Below are 26,886 nucleotides of genomic sequence, written 5' to 3' on the forward strand. Positions count from 1 at the left end.
AATTTTATATATGTTCTAACCAATTCATCTGGAAGGAAACTATATAAATTAACTAATAGTATAATTTGTTACTCGGTTAACCGATATGGTAAAAAAATAATTGAAATCGAAACTTACATTATTTGGTTATTTGAAGCATTTAACCCGCAAACTGGATAACCTGAAACCATTTTGGTTTGGATGAGTTATTCGGTTTAGGATTTTTTATATCCCTAGGCATTCCAGTCACCTATATTTTTCTGGATCCGCCACTATTTGCACTATAACTGAGCTTATACACGAAGATGGATGAACACACAGAACCCATCTATGCTTCAAATCCACTTTGTTGATATCATGATTTTAGCTAAATCGTACAAAACAAAAAAAAACTTCCATTTAATCAAACATTATAACGTCTTTTTTTCTTCCAAAAAACATACACCAGTTTGCCTCACTGCCTCTACCATATGGGTCCCACGAGAATCAGGGGAGGTTGCATAAATAGCATGCCCCAAAGACACTTTTCTAGTACCGACACCCACAGTCAAATCCCATATCCTGCAATTATTTTATCAAAACGTCTGTCTCCTTTAAAAACTCGAACCTTCATCTCTCACGTTATTCTGATTCTTGGATACAAGAGTTCTGCCAACTGAGCTCATCCAATGTTGAAGAGGCACATGACTTGACCATGCATATAACGAACCAGGTACGAGAACTCGTGTTTTGGGTTTTAGATTGATCTGGATACGTTCAAAATAATATTCATATAGCAAGTAGGATTTGAGGGACTGAATTGCATTTATTTGAAACTAGAAGGGCTGTAGTGAATCTTTTGAAAGTCGAAAATTGCTCTTTGGGGGAACGAGGAGTTGCAGAGAGGAATCTTGTGAATTAGGGATAAAAACACAAGAAATTTAGATTCTCTGATAACTCGAAATTCCCATCAAATGCTTATTTTATTTCTCCATGTGTTAAAATACACCAATTTATGTTAAAATGTGTTGGATTTTATGTCAATTAAAATATATATTAATTAATTATTTAATTTAAATATGATTATAAAAACTGTATTATTAGAATAACGAAAAATCCAAAAATATATAACGTGTTTTTGTATTTAAAGTTTGAACTGCTCGATAAATAAATTTTTGAATTTTCTAAAACATTCTTCAATAAGTACACTGTTTCTTGTACTAAACTTATTTTTTCATATCAAATCATCTCCGATAAATGCATTATTACAGTGTTTTGAATAGCACCAATCTCGGTGTAACACAATTCACGAACAAAGTTTTTTGTTTAAGTTTTAATATTTAAAAAGATGGAGTTGTTTGACAGTTGCTGAATGGTTTGGTGCAGAATGATTAAGTGGTCAAAATGATTAAGAGAATCTCATGATATAATGCAAAATGAAATATAATTGTCTGTAATTATTTACAACGAAATTAGGATTCTGAATGGTTAAGAGAGGCTCATGATACAAAATCATTCAGAGGATTTTAGAACCATTAAGAGGCATACCTCTTTTTTTTGTCAAACAAGATTCACCTCTTAACGATTCAGAAGATATCTCTTAATGGAAATATTAAGAGGTAAACAAACAACCCCTTACGTGTTTTGAGCAAACTACTATTTTGTTCCAATGGTTTTAGAAAGATTGTGATTTTCGTCTCCATGGTTTGTAATTTATTGTTATTTTCGTTCCCGATATTAATATGTTGAAAATCGTCCATTAAGTTATGGGTATTTTAGTCTTTTTGATTTACTTTTTTTTTTTAGTTTATTAAATATATTTTTACTGTTTTTTTTTTTTGGTATTTTAGTCTTTTTGATGTACTTTTTTTTTTGGTTTATTAAATATATTTTTACATTTTAGTCATTTTAATTTAGTAACTAATTTAGTAAAACTATGTATTTTGTAATAAAATAATTGATGCATAAAACAATTATATTATTTTGTTATTGTTTATGATAAAATAATTAAATATTTTTAATACAATTAGTATTGTAATTCTTTTTTCTTCATCAGAGACCAAAAGGTTATATTTATATAGTACCAAACATTTAACTGTTTTTAGACTATTTTTACGAGAAACAGATAAAATTTCAGTAATAGAATTTATAATTGTTTGGTCATATAAGTCATTCAGTTATAACAAACAAATGTATGTTTTATATAAACGTGTTACTGTAAGTTTATATGATGTTCTTAGACGTCTTTAAGAACAGTTCTGAAAATGTCATATAAACACATACGTTTTTAAAATACAAATCTGAAAAGACGTCAAATAAAAATGTCATTTTTCAGGAAATGACATGAAAAAAATATTAACTGCAACATTTCATTTTAAAAGCCTTATTAAAATGTCTAAAAACATTATATAAACTTATTGCAATACTTTTATATAAGATATACATTTGTTTAATATAATCGAATGATTTAATAGACCATACAATTGTATGTAATATATGCATGTCCATTTTCTACCCTATTAAATAGAACAAATGGTTCCATGCAGGGACGTTCCAATCTTTTTGGAGGCTCTGCTGCATCCAAAACTTTTTATTACATTGCATAAATGAGATAACAATGAATATATGTTAAGAACAAAAATAGACTAAACCTAAAACGATTAACAATCTGAAACTAAATCTAAACCATTAATTATTTGAACCTAAAACCAAACAATTAATGGTTTGGATCTAAATAATTTTGGTTATAGTTTTACACATGTCGATAAAATCCCTAAAACACATGTAAATTTGGGCCCCAAAATTTCGGGGGCCCTGTTCTAAATCTCACATTTAACATACTAATGGACGGCCCTGGTTCCATGAAGACCCTTGATGGAGTTTGATCTATCTATATAATACTACTGGTGTTCGACTCCGTGCGTTGCGCGATGATCAAATTTTATGTTGACGAAAAATGTAAAAAAAATGTAAAAAAAAATAAAATAACATTAATAACATTGTTCAAAATAAATCAACACATAAAACTGATAAATCAACAATCACCAACGTAGTGGAAGATTCAGGATAATCCAAGCTCATCACTGTAATTTTTTTTTAAAATAGAAACAATAGATATATAAAATGTATCAATAATGAGATATTTATATTATTATTAAAACAGGTAAGTTAAATAATTTTCATATTAAAAACCAAATAATATGATCTTTTTTAAAATTATAATCATCTTAAAAAAAAACGATAACATATGATTAAATGTAATAAAGTATTTATATTTATCACCATTATTACTTTTTTATAATAAAAAAAAAGACGTAGAAGTCTTTACATTCTAAAGAGGCTGTTTGGCAGTTGCTGAATGGTCTGGTACAGAATGATTAAATGGTCGGAATGATTAACAGCCTATCATGATATAATGCAAAATGAAATATAATCGTCTGATAATTGTTTACAATGAAATTAGGGTGCTGAATGGTTAAGGGAGACCATGGATACAAAATCATTCAGAGGGTTTTAGAACCATTAAAAGACAGCTTTATTTTTTGTCAAACAAGATTCACCTCTTAATGATTCAAAGACTGCTTCTTAATGGAACTATTAAGAGTTAAACAAACAACCCCTAAGATTTTTTTTTATCAAGTATCTACCTCCTTTCTGGTTTACTCACTGATTTCTTTGCTTCAAATATTTTATTATTTTTCATCAACATTTAATTGATTTTTACCTTTTTGGTCGTTTGGATCAAAATTTGCATTGATGCATCTGCCACGTGAACACCATTACATAGATTGTCAAACACCTTTATTTTTTCATTTTTCATGTGTAAAGGTGATTCATCAGCTTCATTTTCTAAATCGATTGTCTACGATACATTTTTTTTACAGGTATCAATCTAAAGATTGAAGCAAAACAATGTTGGCACTGTTAAGTTGTATGAAGCATAACAGTAAATTCACAAAATGAAATCAATCTAGTTTTGAACATGCTTCAAAATCATTGAAGGTCAAAATTACAAAATAGACAAAATCAAGAATACATTGAAATTGAAGGAGTACTCAAATGAAAGGCTTACATGTAATAATAATAATAATAATAATAATAATACTGGTTTTCATAAATGACCACAATACAGAGACTGAGATAAAAATACAAATTGAGAAACTTTATAAATATAAAAGATGGAGAAGGAAATTCATAATAGAAAAGCTCCACATTAGTCATACTTGATCAGATTCTGATTATTATCAGTAAACAAAAAACAAAACTTGAGTAGCTATAACAATATTTGCAAAACAAAAGTAGGCAAAATAAAAAAGACCCATATAAAGAACAAACGTACATAACATAAATAACTTCCGCAAAAAATGAGGGATGAAGAACCGTAGTGAATAAATATAATAACAGAGATTTTTTTTTGAAAAAAAAAACATTCATCGACATCATATAACCTACACAAATCTTAAAATAAAATTTAATAACTGTTAGCCTAGAAAAATTTATGGAGGAATAACATTAAAGCATGTATAATTAGGGGTGCTCAAAAACCCGACCAACCCGATCAATCCAACCCAACCCTACACGAAATAACTCAACCTGAAGCAACCCGATGTCTAATCGAGTTGTAAAAGTGTTAAACCGTAGGTATTGGGTTGATATTGGGTTGCTATTATTTGAATCCAACCCAACCCGATAAACCCGATATCCTTTTATTTCTTGGATTTAATATAATTGTTGAATTTCTATTAATATGTACATTAGACAATTACACTATCATGTATGCTCTTCATATATACATATTTTCAATCTATTCACATCTTTATATATATATGTAAATTGAGAAAATTGTGATATACGTAAGAAGTATAGATAAGTTATATCAAATGGTTGATTATGAAAAAGAAATTATGAGTAGAGAAATAACATATTCTAGGTTAGAAGAATATTTTAATTTACCAAAATATCAATCCGACCAACCCGTACGGGTTGGGTTATGATTTTTCAAACCGCAAACATTGGGTCGGGTTACTCAAATGTCTTCAACCAATCAACCCAACCCGTGAGCACCCCTATGTATAATAACAAAGTTCTGCAAAAGGGTTTGGGCTTAGGTTAGGAGTGTGTTGAGTATGATTTTTTTTTCTTGTTTATCGCTTATTTTTCTTTTTTATTAACCATAGGTTGCGTGCATCTTGACTAATCTCATGGGCCCTGGAGAACAGTTAGAAAAAATTTCGAGTGTCCTTTGAGGGAATCGAACCACTGATCCTCCCCTCAAGGTTATGATTCTTGTATTTGTTTGAAAGATTATAGTTTTTCTTTTTGAAGTATATAATATTTATATACGGTAAATGCAACAAATAAACTCACACACCCTCCTCACCTATGGTGAGGTTTGAACCCCTGACCTCTTAGGAGGCCAAGGGCTACGATATCGCTAGGCCAAAAACCCTTTGGTAAGATTATAGTTCTCGGGTATCTAATTAGTCAATTCCTACCAATTTACGTGAAGATGCATAATGTCTCATTTAATATAAATTTATTTAATTATGTTTGATTTTCTGTCTGATGATGTGTTTTCTTAATTGGTGTACAGGAAGGGGACATGAAATTTGGGGACATGAGATTTTATTCAGTTGAAAAGGGTTATGATCGCCTCTTAAACCAATCCAAACAAACACAATATATCCAACATGAAAGTAGGGTCTGGATAAAGGCGATCATCTTTTTTTTGGGGGGGGGGGGGGTTGATAAGCTGTCTTTACCTACCCTATGAACATACCGAGCTTTTCAACGAGCCAACGTGCGGGCCTAAAGAGTCGTTACCTTTTAATTAAAAAAAAATTGTATACAATTTTGCTATATTTTCACAAGTTAAAAAAGAAATCAAGACATTGCTTTCCTGCTATAATTTATTTTTTGGGTAAGATTGTAATATATCAAAATGATATCGTATGCAATAATATATCTGGTAAGCGCTTATCCGGGTAAGAGTCGTTAGCCTCACTTACCGGGTAAGACTCTCTATCCTTATCATCGCTCTTACCAGGTAAAATTCTTGGACCTTGCCATGTTCGTCCAGTGAGGAAAATTGCCCGGTAAGCACCTACTAGGTAAGCGTTTAGTAAACAGCCCCTAAGATGTAAAAAACATTTTCTTGGTGTCAAGGGTAAAGAGGATCCTCTGCTTATTAGACCATTCAATAAAAGTATACATGTTTTTTTGTAATGATCTTTTTGGTCATTTTACATACCATCCAAGCGAAATCTTAACTTCGCTTGTGAGAAGAAGAACCTAATTACCGAGAAAGAAGCAAGTGCTTGTTTGATCAGATAGAGGGACGATTAAACGAGAATAATGATCAAATAAGATAACTGAGAGAACCATTGATTCACATATGATTTTACATTGAAATCACATGTGATTATGGGTGACCTTTGCCGCAACCTGGTCATCGCGTCGTGAACACACCTTTGCACTGGTTGTTTTTCATAATCTCATATGATTTTAATGTAAAATCACATTGATTGATCATTCTAGTAATCTAGTGTTCTTTTATTCGGACTCTGTTTTCGTTTGAACCAGTTTTATCGGACATGAATTTTTTTTATTCTTTAAACCCACCCATTAATTTTAGTAGTCTAGCCCGAACCCTGGACTCACCCAATTTTTCGAGAATGGTGTCTACAATTTCTTTTCTAACAGGCCGGACAAGCTCGGTCTAGCGAGACATTTTACCCATGAACGGCTCTGGTTATTTGTTAAATATTGATGACGATTAGTGAAACTTTGAAAAACCATGGGGTGAATATATGATATATCACATAGTCGAGGGACGTATAATGAAATTGGGGAAATTTTCGAATTACCATAATACCCTTCAACGGAGTAGTTTTAACATCTTCCCATTCATCAGGGGCAGCGCTTCTTCCCTGTCATTCTGCAATCTGGACTTTCGATTCCGCGTGGAGAAGACGACTTCCAACGCGGAATTCGAAAGCTTCATCGATCTCGATACATCAAATTACATATTCGTTTGAATTCTCAGTTTCGTGTTTATCGGCAGCAAGAAATACGAAGAAATCGGTTATAGGAAGTAATGGGAACGCCGGCGTTCCCAAATCTAGGTAAACATTGCTCCGTTGATGATTGTAAGATCATTGATTTCCTTCCCTTCACCTGCGATTGTTGCAACAAGGTTAGTTTTTAACTCTTTTGTATTTTTATTTATTTATTTATTATTATTGCTCTTTAATGTTTTTGTGAAATCGCAAAATTGGTTGAGAAGTATTGCGTTTTGGAAGTCGGATAGTACTTTGATTATTGGATGTTATACTCAATTTTCGTTATTTCTGAGTTATGAATTGTATTGTTTGATTGTTGTAATTGATAATTGTATGCTTATTTTGAAATTCTTTGTACCTTTGTTGGACAGCTGATGTTTCCTTTTTCTGTTTGTAGATTACAGGCTTTCAAAATGTACAGATGAGATTGAGATTCAGTTTTATTTTTGTTTAGGATTGGAACCAACATTGATGAGTACTTAGATGTAGTTTTGTTTGACAGTATTAGAGGGTATAAACAGGGTTAAAATCACATGAGTATGGGCATAAAACCTTAAATTTCTTTGCAATTATCAATGAATCGCTCTGCTGACACTCATTAGCTGAAACACGCCATTGGGGCGCCATAGAATTGAAAATTTCTTGCCCTCTTAGCTCCAAAGCGCTTCAAATTTTCATGATTAAAGGGATTCCTTGTCAACTTTTTAGGTTGCATCAATATTTCGAGAGAACCAATAACGACATTAGACATTACCAAAATAACTAAATATGGGTTGATTTTGATTCTAAAGTTGTACAAGGGTTAATATTAACTATACATTTGAAAATACATCAAAATGTACATCATTTTCGCGGAGAAAAGGATAAGTTTCTATGGCTAGGGAAACGAGAGATCAAGAGGAGCAAAATTATGGAATATATCGGGTTTTCATGATCTCGAGGTTCATAATCACAAGTCATTGGATAATTAGTGTCTTTATTGTGAGTTTTAGTCCCTATTTACATCGTGTACATCATTTATTTGCTTCTCAATTGACCAGCAGCCCAAATGTGAATATGATTTTTTGATAAAAATACCAAAATGAAAATGAAGCTAGCTCCATTTTTTGGAGAAGAACACTATTACCCTTCACTTATCAAAGAAGTCACTTGTATTTGGCAAATATTAGGAGCTGTGCATGAAGATTACTCCACTAAGACCAAAGGGCCTTTGGCCTATTGATATATGAGCCTCTTGCCTCCTAGGAGGTCAGGGGTTCAAACCTCACCAATGGTGAGGAGCTTGTGTGAGTTTATTTGTTGCATTTTCCGTATATAAAATATATCATATACTTCCAAAAAAAGATTACTCCACTAAGTGCGAAGAACTTTGCATCTATGTCCGACTATTTTATCAATTCCTTTGCTTTGAATGACCAAAAACTGAAAGAAAATTATAGATTACTTCTATCAGCACTTAGAGAGATTAGTGCTTATGAATCTATCTAGGGCTGTAGTCATGATGGCTTATCTAATATATGCGAAGAACTTTGCACCTCAATCCAAGCTCACTTGTCAGCAAAACCCGGAACAAATAATAGATTGCTTGCAGGAGTGTTTAAAGAATATATTGCATCTTAGGATGTTTCTGGGGTTTTAGCCTTGACTGCTTATTAACCTTAAATTACTTCAAGTCAAGTGACACAACCTCTATAGCAGTAAGATGGAGTGGCTCCTGGTCAACAGATTCAACATCTTCCACATATCTCATATCAATCTCCTCTGGTCTAATCCTTCATTTTATTGGTTTGAGTGGTCATCATGATAACCAATAGTCAACTGCTTAGGTTACAGTGCTGTCATGGATATATAACTTATAAGGTGGACATCAAATGAGGATTTGAAACATAGTAGTTTCTTTAAGATAAGGATATCGTCAGTTTGGGTTTGCTTTTTCCCTCTTTCTTGAACATGATATTGGCCCCTTTGACTGAGATAGTTCATGTAAAGGGTCCCCTCCACATGAACCAGATAAAATTTAGGCCTTCGAGAATGGCTATGGTTCTCAAGGGACAAGACAGGAAAACTTGTTCCTTTAACAGAACTGACTTGGAAAACCTGAAGCCGCGTTTGGTACATGGGACAAGACAGGATATGACAATACAAATGCTTTTTGTCCCATGTTTGGCTCAACTTAGGTGGGAAATAACAAGACCCAAGTGGGACGAAAATGCGTTTTTTCTGTCCCACCAAAATACGTGGAACAAGAATCAGAGGATAAGACAAAATCGGTAAATTATTAAACTAACCATTCACTAAACTAAAATGCATTTTCCACAATTACCTTACTCTCGCACGTCCAGTCTTGTATGCATACCAATTACCAAACACACCTATTTTCTATACTAAACTTGGACTAATTAAAGGAGGCTCACAATTATTTACTAACAACCCAAACGAATCCACATTGTCAATAGGTATAGTTCTTATAATTATCAAAACTTTTGCAGGTTTTTTGTCTAGACCATCGGAGCTACATTTCACATCAATGTCCAAAAGCCAACAAGAACAATCGCACTGTCGTCATCTGTCCGCTCTGCGCAAAGGGGGTTCATTTAGTCCTGGACCAAGACCCAAACATAACATGGGAATCTCATGTTAATACAGATTGTGACCCATCAAATTACGAAAAAGTCACCAAGAAAAAGAAATGCCCTGTCCGTGGTTGTAGAGAAACCTTAACGTTCTCCAACACAATTAAGTGCCGTGATTGCACCATCGAACACTGCCTTAAACACCGGTTAGGACTCGACCATGGTTGTCCTGGGCCAAAAAAACCCGAGCCATCTTTCCCATATTGGGGGTTCTCAAATAGCACAAAACAGACCCATGCTCCAGTATCATCTTCGTCGTCATCATCATCATCAGGGTGGACTACAAGTCTCCTTAGTGCAGTCTCATCCCTTATGATCAGTAACGATAAAACGGATGGAGCGGGTCCCAGTGGTGGGGCAAGTAGAAATGGTGGAGGTGCGAGCGGCCAAGTGGAGCAGTGTCCAATATGTTACATGAAGTTCTCTAAGGCTGCAGCCTTGATTGATCATGTGCAGAAGGTTCACGAAAAGAAGGGTGTGATGAAGGTGACGATAGACGTGTGTCCAAAGTGTAGCAAAGGGTTTCGAGATCCCATGGCGCTGGTGCAGCATGTTGAAAGAGAACATAGAGGTATGTCTCAAGCCTAAAAGATAGAAGCAATTTGTGTTCTTATTCCTCTCTTTTTTTGGTTTCTTGCCATCGAATATACTTGTAAATCGAACTCGGGGTTCTAAAATTGAATTTCAACACATTTTTTGTTGTAAATTTGTAGCAAAGGTTGTTTTCATTTGAGTTTCTTGTGAACCCTACATTAGTGTTTTTCTGTTTGTGTTTGACATTTGATGATAGTTTACTGTAATAATGGTTCCCACATAAGCTAACAGTTGTTTGGCGTGACAACTTCAACTATGATTTTAAGTTGATTTGAAGATTATTGGATCAGTCTACCGTTGAAGGTACTAAAAACGAGTTTGATACTGACGTTTATTTACCACAATAGTCAATCTCTCCGACCAAATGCATTTTCTCAATCGAATTTCTATTCTAACCAGAGTTTACGCAAATGCCTTAAGTTTGTGTAAACTTTATTTCTAGATTAATTTTTTTTTTTGCATAATTTGCATATAGATTTCTTTTAATATGAAAATAGGTTTTATGTTTGTGTACACTCTTGCTAAAATAGGAATTTGATTCTAAAAATGGATAACAAGTGAAGGTGGTTGGAGAGATCGACTATTTTGATCAGTTTTACTCCGATAATCTTAAAACAGAAGAAAATATGGATAAAATTATAATAAAGTGATCATTTCTTTTTCTTTTCTTTTTTTCTAAATGATCGTGGCCTGCACGAAGGAAAATTTAGAAGAGTTGTTATTTGTGTATGGGAAGTGTTTGGCACAATGAAGTCATGTGCCGAAAACAATGGCTGGAAATGGAACATAGTTTATAAACGTTGTTTTTATAATTTATATTCTAAAGTATTTTAGGGTGATAGATCTCCACTTTAATATTATCGGAACATAGTTTATAAACGTTGTTTTTATAATTTATATTCTAAAGTATTTTAGGGTGATAGATCTCCACTTTAATATTATCGGTCATCAAAATAGATTGTTGATAAGTATCGTTTATCTGTCTTCTTCCTCACTAATCGGGGAATACTCTCGGGTAAGATTATTGGCCCTTGCGATTGTCACCTGGTAAGGTAGCTGACACCAGATAAACGTTTTTACTCTGGTAAACATTTGGTAAGCAACCGAATTCTGATTTATAAGTGTCGTTTTTAATAATCTATTTATATATAATCTTAAGATTTAGTGACTACTAAACTGCATAACGAGATGCTGGGATATGTTTCAAAGTCATTATTGTTTGTAGTTTTTATTTACCTTTTATAGATTTTTTGACGTTGTACCCTACAACAGAAGCCCGTGGTAAAAGAGTAAAAACTTATAAGACTATAGGAATATGAAGATATTAACTATTCAAAATAGAAGACAAATTATAACCAAACCGGTCAACACAAAGGGTTATATATCCGAGTAGCTATCAAAGAAGAAATTTTTTTATGGTCGGGTGAAAGAATTCAAATAGAGAAGATGATAAAATGAAATGTGAGAGATGTTTTAACACCAGAGAGGGTTCACGTCACACGTTATGTTGTAACAGCTAAAATCAAATGAACTGAAAGTCTAAATACATTTTGAAACTGAAAGTCTGAACTATTATAATATCAAACTTCTGTGTCGTATCATAACACCTTTTTTTTTTATTAACCTGAATATCCAAACCGTTATACGAGCCGACTAATATCATGGCGACCATTTGCTTTGCAGATAGTCCGGAGTCACCGCATTTGAACCTCCGTGACCACAAGGGGATTTTTATTTCTCATTGGATTTGAACCTAGGACCTCCTGGTACTTTTGACCTTTGGAACCAAGCTCAAACCAATCAGACACCACATTTGTGGTTATCATAACACTTTTTTAATTGAGGAAGTTACATTTCTCCTCACTCTCGCTCCCTTTTAGCTTAACGGAACCCGAGATACATATCGTTATTAGTTTATGCTAAATGAGGTTATGATGAAACCTAAACGATTCTCAAACACATTTAATGTAAAACAAGCATACTCGCTGACTTGCTTTCTAATAATAATAATAATGCTTGAACATTTCATAAATCATGCAACGGTTATTCATATAATACAGAACAACAAATTTGTAAAACTCATTATGCGTATGCACCGAACAAATCGTTAGTATGATTTAAGATTATCTTGAGCAAATTTTATGTAATTAAGGTAGTAAATAATTAAAATATTATATAAAAAATGATTGTTATATGACCTTAGATTCTTATCTTAGTTTACTCTGTCACAAACTGAAGGGTTGTTTGTTTATTTCGTAATAGTTTTATTAAGAGACAACATCTGAATCGTTAAGAGGTGAATCTTGTTTTGCAAAAAAAAAAGTTTGACTCTTAATGGTTCTAAAACCCCCTGAATGATTTTGTATCATGGACCTCCCTTAGCCATTCAACGCCCTAATTTCATCGTAAACAATTATATTTCATTTTACACAATATCATAAGAGCTTTTTAATTATTCTGATCACTTAATTATTTTATACCAAATCATTCAGCAACTACCAAATAACCCCTTGAATTTGATATTTTACATTTATTTCAAGATAACTTAGAATAAAAGTTTTATTGTAATTTATTAAATTCATGTTTTAAATTTTGAAAATCAAAATGATTTTGAAATTTGAAATGGAGGCAGTTTCTAGAAGATATGCAATGATTGAGGGCCAAATCTAGAAAATGGAAAAGGAAACCAAGAAAATGTAGGCTTCGCCGGCCGGCCAGGACACCAAGTTTAACGGTCAAAAGTATTTCAAAACATACATACAGCTCATATGATCTTTCGAACTGGGTCCCGCCAAATCTCACGGCTGAAACCCTCCTTTGGTAAAATCCAACCGCCATGGGAGGTACCATGATCACAATTTAACTCAAACCCGCTTCGTCATTCCATTAGCTTTTGTTTTAAAAATTAAAAATCATTCACTAATAATGTGGAATTTAATGAATTTTAAAATATGGTTAGACGACCGGCGGATGTGTAATAACTCATATATACAGAGAGGAAGAGAGAGGGGAAGAGAGAGAAAAGGGGGATGATTTTGGAGAGAGAGACGAACAAGGGGAAGGGTGGAGCAAAATCTGGAGATTCGATACATTGTTGAAGAACTTTAACGTGGTTACAAACCCTCCCAGCCTTCCAGCCTCTGCTCTTACAGGCATCGACTTGAAGGTTAAAACAATCCATTATTCAATCAATTTTTGATTGTTTTTTCGTTAATTCGGCCACCCATTTGATTGGATCGCTTTTTAATTTGATCTGTGTTGGGATTTTTTATTGAATTGAAACGAATTTCTTATGGATATTTATGCACACCACCTGTTTGATGAAAAAGATGATTGAAATTGAATAACGTCAATAACTTATTTTTGGTTGTGATGGGTTTTTGGAGGAAGAATTGACCGTAATTAATTTACTAATTTGTTGTAGGCTGGTCGGAGTCGGACATTGGTTGAAGTACCAAACTTTTGTAATTTGGTGGCTTTTCCTTCCCTTCTCCTTCATCAAGAAACTCACATTTAAGAAGGGAAGAAAGCTCAAACCTTCATCAAGAAACTCACATTTAAGAAGGGAAGAAAGCTCAAAAAACATTCTTGAAGGAAGTGGGGAGAAATTTATTGACTTATTGCTATATGTTACCGTCATTGTATATATAGATTGGTATATACAATGAGTGCTGTTTCCGGGGTAGTATCCAGGCAAGTTTTGCCAGCATGTGGAAACCTTTGTTTCTTCTGCCCAGCACTGACCACAAGATCTAGGCAGCCTGTGAAGAGGTACAAGAAGCTGATCTCGGATATTTTCCCTCGATCTCCGGTTAGTTCCTTAATTCTTTCTTCAACTTCTGAAATATTATTAGATGGGAGTTGTTGATGTTGTAATTTGTATCTTGATCCAATGGCATAAACTCAGAAGTTTTTGTTTGTCATGAAGTAAGAGACTTACTCTGTTATAACTAAGTTAAGTTTCCTCATTTCAAGATATCAGAAGGAAAAGAAATTGAAAAACTTCCTGGTTTTGTAACCCTTGTAGTGTAAAATGCCCATTACTGAGCATTGAGGTTGACTTTTCCAATAAAATAGTTGTTTTGACGTCTATTCACTTGGAGAAGTTGTAACATTCCAATGGAACAAGACAATAATAAGTTGAAACATTCTAACATGTTCTATTTATGATCTCAAAAAGGGTGAAGAAGTGAATGATCGGAAGATTGGGAAGCTCTGTGAATATGCTGGGAGAAATCCTTTACGTGTTCCGAAGGTACATGTTTCTGATGTAATTTATGCAGTTTTTAATTAGACTAACAACATGTTTTGTACTAATTATGCAATGTAGTCAAATTGTTTATTGTAGAACACATGTTTCACATAGCAACTCATTAGGACATAATCATGGGACTTATATTGATTGATATGTATGGAAAAGCTAACTCCAGTCTGTATCATAAAAGAACTAACATAACATCTATCTTTGATTTAAATCAGCATGTGAAAGAAAAACTTATTCTTCATATTAGTAACTAATTTTCCCAATCTTACCTCCAGATCACAAGTTCTCTTGAGCATCGGTATTACAAGGAATTAAGAAACGAGAATTTTCGGGCTGCAAAAATTGTTATGTGTATTTACAGAAAACTATTGATCTCGTGTAAGGATCAAATGTGAGTTCATTCATACCTCTTTAATCTTGTATACTTTCTCAATATCTGCATTTATGAAGATATCCATCTAGTGACGACTTGTATGATTTCCTTTTATAAACGGTAGCTTTCTTCCTCCAAGGCAGAATTTTAACTCTGAATTTGCTTATGCATATATACTAATGTCCGTCGATCGCTTCTGTCTGCATGGAGGATACTTCGGCTGTGATCTACTGAATCTAACCTAGATTTCACTTGGGTCATTGCTGATGCCAAATAGTCATTTTGGGTACTTTTGGCTCATTGGGTTATTTTGATGATATTTTTCTAGTTTGTTTCAGAGTTCTTAGGAGGTATCTTACTTTTGTTATTACTATTTAAGAGTCCCCAGTGTAGAAAAATTGCACAGATGAGATTATGCATGAGCAAACACACAGCAAATGATTTATTAAAGTGGATAACAACTTCCTGGAATCTGAATCAATTACAGGTGCAATTAGCATCTCTTTATTTGTATTTATCTGGTATGTCTTGAACCGGAGAGAGAATTTACGAAATGACTAGGTATACTGCAAGCTATCCTTGACTCTCTCAACCTCACAAACTACACTAGTCTATGCACCAAAGAGAGTCGTAAAAATCATGGATCAACCTATCTTATTGAAAATAATAATCAACTAAACCGTTATTTGCACCTGTAGCTAAAGGATAGGGTAGCAGACTAGGGTGGGAAATTGTAGCTACCATAGACGGGCTTGGGAAGTAGAGGATAAGCGCAGGGTTAGTGAGTCGGCACTTAGGCGTTCAGAGTCCTAGGTTAGACTAGGGGAGTGTAGTTCTTCTTACCTTGGTTATGTTTTCTTGTACCCGCTTCTGTTGCTATTTTTTGTGTGTTTGTCTGATTGTATGTCATTGTTTACTTCTCCCTTGATCGCTAAAATTTGACCTACATGCCTTTCTTGTTTTCAAGTTCTTTTTTAAGAATGTTCTTATTTTCTACTTCCATGGCCCCACTCAAACTAGCTGCCCTGCCACCTTAGAATTATAAAGAAGCATTTCTTAAAAAAAAAAGTATCTTTTTAGCAAGCTTTCTCTTTTTTTCCCGCACAATTTGCACAAGCTAGGGGTTTTCACAGAAACAACCGCTCTACTCTTTGAGGGTAGAGATTGGGTCTGCGTACATCCCACCCCTGACCTCACCTGTGGATGGGGTCAGGCTCATTTGATTTATTATTTGCTATCACAAGTGCCAATTCATATTGTAGCGAGTATAACGTGTTAAATTTTCAATTAAAGCACATAGAAAAGGAAATATAAAACTAATAGTCATGGTTGTTGAGTCGTCCAAGCTCTCATAAGGTTGGGTAGATTCCGATTAACAGAGAAAAATCAAGTACAAGATAGAAAGAAAAGGTTAAAAAGTTATAAAGAAAGGTCCCAACTCCCAAGTTGGTTTAGATAGATTAGAATAGCTCCGTATGTAATACATAGCTCCTGGGATATATCCGAGTAATTAAGAAGTAAATCCTCATCAAACTCAGCTGATTTGGAATTTACGAATTGCACTGCCTTGGAATATGGGTATACTGAAGTGGCCGGATGAACATACCCCTAACTGCCTGCTTGGTTCTGGCACACATGCCATTCCTGCAGCCAAATATATTTTGATGGCATAGTCGGTGGAAGGAATTTGCGAAAAAAGGTGATTCTTTGGGTCTGAGAATGGAAACACAAACAAAAGAGAGAAGAGAAGGAATCAAGATTCTGCCATGGGAGAGGAGAAAAGAAACGAAAAAGGAGCATAGGTTTCAATGAGTTTGTGAGAATGGCTCTGATAACATAAAAAATCTTGACCTGTCAGAATGAACTTTTCTTTTCTCTGATTTCCATGGAAAAGAGGAGATACAAATATATAAGAAAACCTTAAGGAAAGGAAACAAAGAAAAGATTACCTAAAATAGGTACAACTAAAAAGAAAAAGGCTAAAATACATAAGCGGAACCAAGAGGAAAATATGTAGACGGACCCCTAATAGACAACATACTCGTAGTTGTTCTCTGAATTTCTTCTTATATCCAAGCATTAAGCCTACACAATTTGACCGTACTGATGTACCTTTATGCTGCTTACTCCTGGTCCAGATCCTTAGTACATGCCATACACATACATTAGTACAGACTTCTAGCTTCTCTTTGTCTGATTCCTACAGCTTCCTCCAAATTCACTAAAGATCCCCAAGTTATGCTGAATTGCACGTGAGCTGAAAATAATATCTGGAACACCAAATAAGCAAAATGCATCTAACGATAAAGAATAACAACTTAATATATCAAGAACATGCAAATTAGCGACTCAATCAGGCATGCTCCTCATGGTTGGTTATACGACATACGTATACGTCAAGTATGGACTGAACTTTTCTATTCTATTTGGTGATCGCTGATCATGTCCAAGTGAAGATAAAGACTTCTACTTTCTGCAAATTTATAGCTGCTAAATATCCATTTGAGGGGGATGCTAGAGTTCAGTTTATCATTATTATTTGGATTTTTCCTAACACATAAGTTTACAGGACCTTCAAATAAAAATTTAGTTCTGTTTTGGTTAGAATGGGAGTCTATGGTTAGGTTTTCTAAAGTCCTGGTTCTGGCAGTTGCAGGCTTTGAATTGTCCTCAAAAGCCTATATATTTAGGCATGGTATCGTGAATTGAGTTCTTGACTACTCGTTAAATTTTCCAAGACTTATTTGGCAGATTTTTTACAGAATGACTGTAAAAGCATATTTTAACCAAGAAGATTACATTTGGGTTACCAAAGGGCCTTTGGCCTAGCAGTATCGTAGCCCTTGGCTTCCTAGGAGGTCAAGGGTTCAAACCTCACCAAAGGTGAGGAGGGTGTGTGAGTTTATTTGTTGCATTTGCCGTATATAAATATTATATACTTCAAAAAAAAATTACATTTGGGTTGTTAATGTTATCAATGCCCATTAATAAGTGAACGTTGTTTCCTTTCCATGCATCTTAGCACCAAAATAACTTCTGTCTCTGTATCAGGCCTCTTTTTGCAAATAGTTTGCTAAGTATCATGCACACGCTGCTGGATGAGACAAGGCAGGATGAAATGCTAATTATTGGATGCCAAACGCTCTTCGACTTTGTAAATTGTCAGGTTGGTGTTGTTGATGGTTCTCGGATTATTGTCTTAACCTTCAGCAACTGTATCTTAAACTTTTTGTATTTTTCAGAAAGATGGAACATACATGTTTAACCTGGAAGGTTTTATACCAAAACTCTGTCAGTTAGCTCAAGAAGTTGGTGAAGACGAGAGAGTGGTGCCACTCCGTTGTGCTGGGTTGCAAGCCCTTTCTTCAATGGTGTTTTCATCGCTTCCTCCCTTTCTCTTTGTAGTACTTACGACTCTTGTGTATCTTTTTTTAATATTTATTGTTTTTCTCTTTTTCTTGTTGGTATAATAGGTTTGGTTCATGGGTAAATATTCGCATATATCAGCAGAGTTTGACAATGTAAGCATGAACGTTTGCTTTTCTTCTCTTGCTAGTATCAATAGTGTAACTTGTTTGCCTGCTTGACTTATTCGTATCTTTCACTTGAGAAATATATCTAGTAATCTTCTGTGCTAAACAAGAATAAGGGGCAATACTGTAAGTTTTGAAGCATATAGTATTTATATACGGAACAACTCACATGCACTCCTCAACTTTGGTGAGGCTTGAACCCTGGACCTCTAGGGAGGTTGGGCTCTACCTATAATGAGGGTACCATTGGGTCAATGACCCTTTGGTGTAATATTGTAAGACTGACATGAGTAGTATATTTTCTCGTGTATGAAATATTAGAGTTAATAGTATATTAATGTATTTCTTTCGTCTCCATTACGTAGATTGTTTCTGTAGTTTTGGAAAATTATGGAGCTTTGAGCAAGGAGTCTGACAACCCCAATCAAAGTCGGTGGGTACAAGAAGTGCTGAAAAATGAGCATCATGTCTCTCCATCAGAAGCGTTGATGAAGATTCCATCCTGGAGAACAATTGTAAATGAGAAAGGCGAAATAAATGTGCCTGCGTAAGTTCCTAATGAAACAAGATCCTCAGTTTTTCATCACAATCCAATGGATGTTCTAATTGTTTTGCTTTCTGTAGGGATGATGCCAAGAACCCTTGCTTTTGGTCCCGCATGTGCCTCCATAACATGGCTAAGCTGGGGAAAGAAGGTACAACCATGCGCCGTGTGCTGGAATCTTTATTCCGTTATTTTGATAATGAGAATCTATGGCTTGATTCCAAAGGCGTTGCCTTCCCGGTTCTCAAGGACATGCAGATTATTATGGATGAATCCGGTATTCATAATAAGTTTATTATATTTCACTTTATTATACTCACTTTTGGTTAGATCATGAACTGATATTCCTGTGTTATTTTTCAGGACAAAATACACATTTTCTGCTTTCCATATTAATCAAGCATCTTGATCACAAAAATGTCCTTAGAAAGCCAGATATGCAGCTTGGCATTGTAGAGGTTACCACCTCACTTGCACGCGAAACAAAGAAAGAAGCTTCAGTCGCGATAGTTAGTGCTATTTCTGATGTTGTTAGACATCTTAGAAAAAGCGTACAGTTGGCACTTGATGACGCAAACCTTGGAGCAGATGTAATCAAATGGAACAAAAGGTTTCATGAAGCCGTGGATGAATGCCTTGTGGAGTTATCATCAAAGGTACCATACATTTTATTTATCATAGAGTAGCATTAACTTCTGACAGAGACGGACCTAGATTTTTTTTTCAAGTGGTAGCCGTGGATGAATTCCTGCGTTCGACTCTTCTTATTGCCTATTTTTCCAAAAAAAATTGAATTAAAGATTGAAAAATAGCGAAATTTGCCAAACGCGGATTCGACCCGCACCTTGCCGAAGGGCAAACCTTAACACGGAGATGTACAATTGTACACCAACCCTGCTACCACAAACTTCCGTCTTTAGTTTAGTTTCAAGAAATATAAGGGCATACAAGATATAAAGTAGGTGCACCTTTAACGCCCCTAAAAAAATTTCCACTGAATCGGGATTATGGAGCGGAAGCATGTGCATCCCTCGTCTCCATGTAGGTTGACCCCTGAAACTAGTCATGTTTGGTAAAACTAGTTGATAAGCTTGATAATAATGTAAAATAACCTAAAAGGACACACTGAAAAGTTAATTGGAAAAAATAAGGGGAACCCTTGGAAAAAAGCCCTTGGAGCCAGGGACGGACCTACTCATAGAGTAAGGGTGCACGGGCACCTGCTCGATCGTCCCGTCGTAATAGAAAGTTTTTAGTGGTCGTAATTGTGCACCCGCTTAATTTTGAAGTGTGCTCTTATATGTTTAGAAAACATAACTTGAAATAGGAGAGTGAGGTTGTTGGAATGGTTAGGGCACTACTTGTCTTCCTTAAGGTCATGGGTTCAAATCTTTTTTACAACAATTTTTATTTTTATATATTTAAAAAAAAGACAAACAAATATACAACAAAATAATTACCTCAACTATAAAATAGCCAAGTCTTACCAATCAAATACAACTATTTTACATTTACAATTGTCTCAATCTTACTTCTATTTCTTCTTTTTTAGTATTTTTCTTCCTATTTACCCATTAATCTTAAATTTATTTTTTGTCTCGTTCTACATGTTTATCCTAAATAACTTGAAAAGAAAATAAAATTAATTATATTTAACAATTCATACTTTGTATGAATTGTTATTTTTTGTTTCTTGATGTCATCAAACATATTTATGTAAGAAATTTATAAAATTATATTTTTTTTGTTGCATTTGTTGACCGTTACGAAATCAGCCAAAAAAATACACCGTAAAGGTGGAATTCGGCCGAGAACACGCCGAGTGTAAGACGTAGTGTTGCGTCTAGCTCAAAAAGTGAAGGTCGGTTTCATTTGTAAAAATGTATTGTATCAAATCGACATAATTGAATTTTCCTCGGGTCAAACCGTATTGACTTTTCCCTGGGTTAAACCGCTACTTTGTTGGCCCTTGATTGACCTTAAAGGTGCACCTGTTCAGAAAAATTCCTGGGTCCACCACTGCTTGGAGCTTATATGCTACTTGAAGTAGCTTTCCAGCTTATGGCTTTTTCAGTAAGTTAAAAAAAAAAGTTAGCTTATGGTTGCCAAACATGGCCTTAACTGAAAACAGAAATACTCATGAGCCAAGTTTGTTTTCCATTTGTCAATGTGTTTTGAATCTATCTTGATCAAATAGGTTGGTGATGCGAGCCCAGCTTTCGACATTATGGCCGGGATGCTGGAGAATATCTCAAGTGTTACAGCCATAGCAAAAACCACAGTTGCTGCTGTTTACCGCACAGCTCAAATTGTAGCTTCGTTGCCTAATTTGGCATACAACAATAAGGCAAGAACACATATACTAATATCTCTGCATTTATCATAAATTCTGCTCCTGATTATATTAATTAGTGAGATTATTATAATCCCATCTTAGGCATTTCCAGAAGCGCTATTTCATCAGTTGCTCCCCGCGATGGTCCATCCAGACCATGAAACCCGAGTTGGAGCTCATCGCATCTTTTCTGTTGTTCTTGTGCCATCTTCTGTTTGCCCTCGGTCAGGTCCAGGCATCCCTCCAACTGTTAGTGATCCCAACAAGGCTGCAGTTCCACGCTCGCTATCAAGAACTGTTTCTGTCTTTTCTTCTTCTGCTGCCCTTTATGGGAAGATGAAAAGCAAAGTTAGTCATGATAACAAAGTTCAGGTCTCGGGCCAAGGGGAACAAAGACCAAATAACAATAATAATAATAATAATGGGCCATTGAGCAGAATGACATCGAGTTACAGCCGAGTTTATTCCAGGAGAGCAGATGGTAATTCTGCAATCAATTTAAACAAGGATGCGGTAGGTCTTTCTTGCACCCTGCCATCTTAGGAGGCATATCAGCTTTGTTTGTTGTATAATGCGTTCTCTTTAAATTTCAGGAGGCAGTTACCCTTAGGCTCAGTTCTCACCAAATATCCCTCCTCCTGTCATCAATTTGGGAACAGTCCAACTCGCCTGAGAACACGCCTGAAAACTATGAAGCAATTGCTCACACCTACAGCCTGGTGTTGCTATTCTCTAGAGCAAAGGTAATAGATTTTAATGAATTTCTTACTTTGAAGAGATCTGCATTTATGCTCCGTGCTTATCGAACTACTGATTCTGGAATATGTGCAGAATTCTGGCCGGGAGGCTCTAGTTCGAAGTTTCCAGCTGGCATTTTCGTTGCTTGATATTTCTCTTGCCGAAGGAGGTAGGCCTGCAAACTATGCTCTCAGATAGATAGCTCAAGATATGAATAATCCTATAGTCACCGTTAATGATCTACCATGTGTTATTACAGGACCCCTGCCACCATCACGTCGGAGATCTCTTTACACATTGGCGACTTCTATGACAATCATTTCTGGGAAAGCATTTAGTATTGTCCCTCTTGTTCCAATTGCAAAGACTAATCTTGCTAACAAGATGGTAGGTTACTTATTATATCTACAAGTTTCATGTTCGTATTTACTATTTAGATAGAGGAGGTTCCTACACACACACACACACACACACACACACATATATATATAGAGAGAGAGAGAGGTTCAGGGAACACCTCAAAAAAAAAAATTTAAGGAACACCCTGGTGAACGTTCATCTAGACGGGTATGCACATGTGCATAATGGTAATTGAAGTTGTTTCTTGGTCTTTATGCACGTGTGCATGTGCATATCAGACTAATTGCTTAAAATTACCAGTATGCACATGTGTATACCGTCCAAATGAATGGCTACGAGGGTATTCCTCAGTTTTTCATTTTTTTGAGGTTTTCCCCTTAACCTGACCTATATATATATATATATATATATATATATGTATATATATATATATATGTATATATATATATGTATATATATATATATTTGGTTTGGGTGAAGCATCGCGTGAGAAGGGAAGTTATGGTGAGAAGCGTAAGAAGAGATCTGAACCCTTGATCACTTCTAATCTCATGCCCACCCATGAATTGCGCTTTAGAGGGGAATTGATCCTGTGCACCTCATTAGTGTTGACATTCAATTAGGATTGATCCAAGGGTGGAGATCTCTTCTTACGCTTCTCACCGAAACCCAATCCTATTGGTTTGATGGCCCGTGTCTAGCCGATGAGAGACTCTAACTAGCCCCCTCCAGCAGAGGCTAGACGATACTCCCAAGGACAGAGGCGAAAGCGTGTGGAACCTCTATGAATATCTCTCTAAAAGAGCTCTTATAGAGATAGAGGAGTTCCTATATATATATATATATATATAGAGAGAGAGAGAGAGAGAGGGGGGTTTGGTGGTTCGTGTCTAGCTGATGTGGAACTCCACAGTTATATTTTAGTGTACACAATAAGTGCTTGTGGTTTGTTATATGGTGCCAGGTGGATCCATACTTGTGTTTGGTTGAAGATTGCAAGCTGACTGTGGTAACTGGAACGCACACTATTCCTTTTGGGTCTAAGGAAGACGACAGGGCTGCTCTAAAATCCCTTTCAGACATAAAGCTCAAAGAGGATCAGTCAATGGAATCAATGGCTGCCACAATCGTCAAGCACTTGGAAACTGTCTCCGAGGTAAATCTGTTATGCAGATATATATTGTTTGAGGAAACAAGCTGAAAGCACTTGAAACTGTTTGATTCCTATTTTGTGTAACATACTGTCAAAACATTTTTATTGTGACATCTCAAACATTTAGGTATGTGGATTACATATGAGAATTGCATGAAAATGTACGTACTTTGGTCCATATTCATATTTTTGTAACATACTTTTGTTTGAGATATCACATCTGAGATACCAAAATGAAGGTCTTGGAAGTACGTTCTGCAGAATATGAAGCAGACTAAAATACGTTGCATTTTCATCAATATTCCCTTGTGCGCATATATATGTGAAACAATACCTTAAATCATGACATTTGATGAAAAAGGATCATGTAAAAAATATTTTAATAAACTGGTTCTCACGGGTTTGTATCTTTTTTGTGGTTTTCATTTGCTTATATATATATATATATATATATATATATATATATATATATATATATATATATATATGGACTTGGTTCAGAGGAGAACCACAAAAAAATGAAAAACTGAAGAACACCCTAATAACAGTTCATTTACTTGGTATGCACATGTACATGAAAATAATTTGTCCGGTATGCACATGTGTATAAAATGTACATGTGCATAGAAACTAGGAAATATTTCAATTACTTTATACACATGTGCATACCCAATAAATGAAAGGTTATTAGGGCGTTCCTTAATTTTCCATTTTTTGTGGGTTTTCCCCTAAACTTGAGTCCATCCATACACACACACACACACACACATATATATATATATATATGTGTGTGTTTATTGTTTTGAGGAAACAATCTGAATGCACATTTGATACTCACTCTGGTGTTTATAAAAATCTTGTGTTGCAGTCCGAAATGTCAAGCATTAAGGAGCAATTGCTAAATAGATTTGTGCCAGACGATGATGTATGTTCCATGGGCTCCCCGTCAGCAAATACATTACGGAATAATTCAGAAGACTGTAATTCTATGGACGATGTAATTCCTTTGAATGTTATAAGTTTCAAATTTTAAAACGTACCATGATAAACGATTTTAAACATTGCGTTGATTTTTCCCAGGATGCTCCGCTTTTCTTCATGGATGATGATCCGCTTGGAGATTTAGTTGACAATTCCAACCGGCTTTCAGTAACATCACCTGAAGCATCAGACTTCTTGAGTGTCAATCAGTTATTAGATTCAGTAAGTCTTTTGGTGTGTTTTTGTTTCATTTATTGATCATATTCGACAAGAATGTCCATGAATAACGATATAAAAACATCATATTTGACAGGTCTTGGAGTCTGCACAACAAGTTGGAAGAATGTCTATAAGTGTTTCACCTGAGGTCTCATACAAAGAAATGACGAATCAATGTGAGGCGCTAGTAAATGGAAAGCGGATGAATATGTCCAATCTGATCAGTATACAACAGAGGCACATTAACCAAAATGATGGTGAAATAAACAAGCAATCGACAGCCTTCCAAAATGGCACAAGCTTCCAATCGGTACGGTTTTTCTTTAGCACATATGAATTGGCACAAAAACTACATATATGCATATTGGTTTGCTATTTGACCTCTATTTATGGGTTTCGGTTGCCTAGTTACTTCCTAATCCTCAGTTGCAATCTTTCCTTTTTGGGAATTTCCGATAAAATAGCGATATTTCCTTTTAGGAAGACTTGGCTCATATTTTATATTTTGATAAGCTTGGTATCAACACCTACGTATGCTCGGAGAGGTGTTATGTAGAGCAGGTTGTGTTTGAATAAATGGGGGTAGTTTGGGGAATTAATAGTAGTTGTTGCTTTCTGTTATGTTAGTTATAAGGAAGTATAAGTAGAAGGAGATTAGTTTTTTCCAGGGGCGGACCCACCATGGTGCATACGGTGGCATGGGCCACCACTTCGTTTCTCTGTCACAGTGTAAAAGCTTTTAGGGTCGTGAAAGGTGCCATTGTATTAGTTTACACGGTGCAACCTTATATTCCTTAAAACTTGAATAATAACACAAGTTTCTCTTGGTAGAGTTGGTTTGCATGGTCTTTTCTTCCCTTCCAGGCGCGGTTCAAATCCCATTCGTATCATTTTCTTAGTTTTTATCTTTAATTTTAGGTTTATTATGTTTTTAAAAAAAAAATTGGGATAAAAGAGTTGAATTCAGGACCTCACATACAAAAAGTAAGAAACCAACCAACAGACCAGTGATGAGCTTTATTTTTTATAGCCAAATGGTGCCACCACTTGAAAAGAATTCTAGGTTCGCCTCTGGTTTTTTCTCACTTTTGCTCTTAATTACCCAATGTGGGATTTACTGGTTCTAATATAGGATTTGGGCCAATACTGACTGCAACTGCTAATTCCTTTTTAGAGATTATAAAAAGATTTATAATCTTTCTGGTTTTTGTTCTATGTTCATGCGGTTTATTAGTTCTCAGACCTCACTTCCATGCTCCACCCTATTTTATTCAAATTTATGCAGAAATATTTTCATATTAAATCCGTATTTTGGTATTCGATCGTGTGTTAGCAGGCGGGCAATCCTTCCTTGGAGCAAAACGCGCCTCCTGTTGTGAACGGGAATGCGCCCACATCGCGTACAACAATGCAGTCATTCAGGCTACCTGCATCAAGCCCATATGATAATTTCTTAAAAGCTGCCAGAGGTTAATTAAGTAATCTTTTTGAACCACCATAGAACAAGCTACCAAACCTACATTTTGTGTCAACTTATTCATAAATGAATGAATATCCATCGCAATATTCATTATGAATACATCTCAAAATGGTGAAAATCGCACAAATGATATGGTTTTTGAAGCTGGGCGTCCTGAAACCTCGTGCTTGCATGCTGCATAACGTAAGGCGACAAAATCCGGATCGCTTATTTTGGTTAATTCTCCAAAGCAATTTATTCATTTTTCCCCTTTTGCCCTTTCTTTAGATCTTTTGATGTGAATTGTAATTTATGTATGTATAGATGTAGTTTACTACTGTCAGGAATGGAGAGCTTTAAGCATTTTGGAGAGTTTCCTTTCAACTAGAAAAGCAAATTGTTGAGGGATCAAGTATTCTTTTTCACCCTTGAAGGTTAATGGAAAGATTTTATTTTTTGGGATGAAATACTACTTTCATGAGTTATGAATCATAATTCAAGGAAAGGGTATTTTTGTCTTTTTGTGTTGCAGACATATTGCATGCACATGCACATATACATACACACACCCATGTATACACATATTACCCATTACATAATTTTTGAAATTCTTTCACGAAAATAGCTGCTCTACCATCCGGTAAATATTGGTCATAGGAGTCGGATATAAGTATTTCTTGA

General features: G+C 35.1%; 2 protein-coding genes across 2 annotated transcripts; both read left to right on the forward strand.

Annotated features, from left to right (window-relative positions):
- The first annotated feature begins 6,878 nt into the window (after positions 1–6,878).
- Positions 6,879–10,389, forward strand: LOC112512758 (zinc finger AN1 and C2H2 domain-containing stress-associated protein 13-like). The gene is made up of 2 exons (XM_025118884.1): positions 6,879–7,153; positions 9,509–10,389. Exons 1-2 carry the CDS (start codon positions 7,055–7,057, stop codon positions 10,238–10,240), a joined length of 831 nt encoding a protein of 276 aa, XP_024974652.1. The 5' UTR covers positions 6,879–7,054; the 3' UTR covers positions 10,241–10,389.
- Positions 10,390–13,910: 3,521 nt separating this feature from the next.
- LOC112513521 lies at positions 13,911–26,646 on the forward strand. Its single transcript, XM_025119809.1, has 19 exons — positions 13,911–14,057; positions 14,427–14,501; positions 14,786–14,901; positions 17,935–18,049; positions 18,126–18,254; positions 18,357–18,404; positions 18,782–18,963; positions 19,041–19,237; positions 19,324–19,616; positions 21,158–21,307; positions 21,398–21,808; positions 21,889–22,038; positions 22,127–22,202; positions 22,293–22,420; positions 23,358–23,549; positions 24,415–24,543; positions 24,627–24,749; positions 24,841–25,056; positions 26,083–26,646. The coding sequence occupies exons 1-19, from the start codon at positions 13,911–13,913 to the stop codon at positions 26,218–26,220; spliced, it is 3,015 nt and encodes a 1,004-aa protein (XP_024975577.1). The 3' UTR covers positions 26,221–26,646.
- Positions 26,647–26,886: the final 240 nt, after the last annotated feature.

Source organism: Cynara cardunculus, assembly GCF_001531365.2.
Source record: "Cynara cardunculus var. scolymus isolate 2C chromosome LG 5, CcrdV1, whole genome shotgun sequence".
Taxonomy (NCBI): domain Eukaryota; kingdom Viridiplantae; phylum Streptophyta; class Magnoliopsida; order Asterales; family Asteraceae; genus Cynara; species Cynara cardunculus.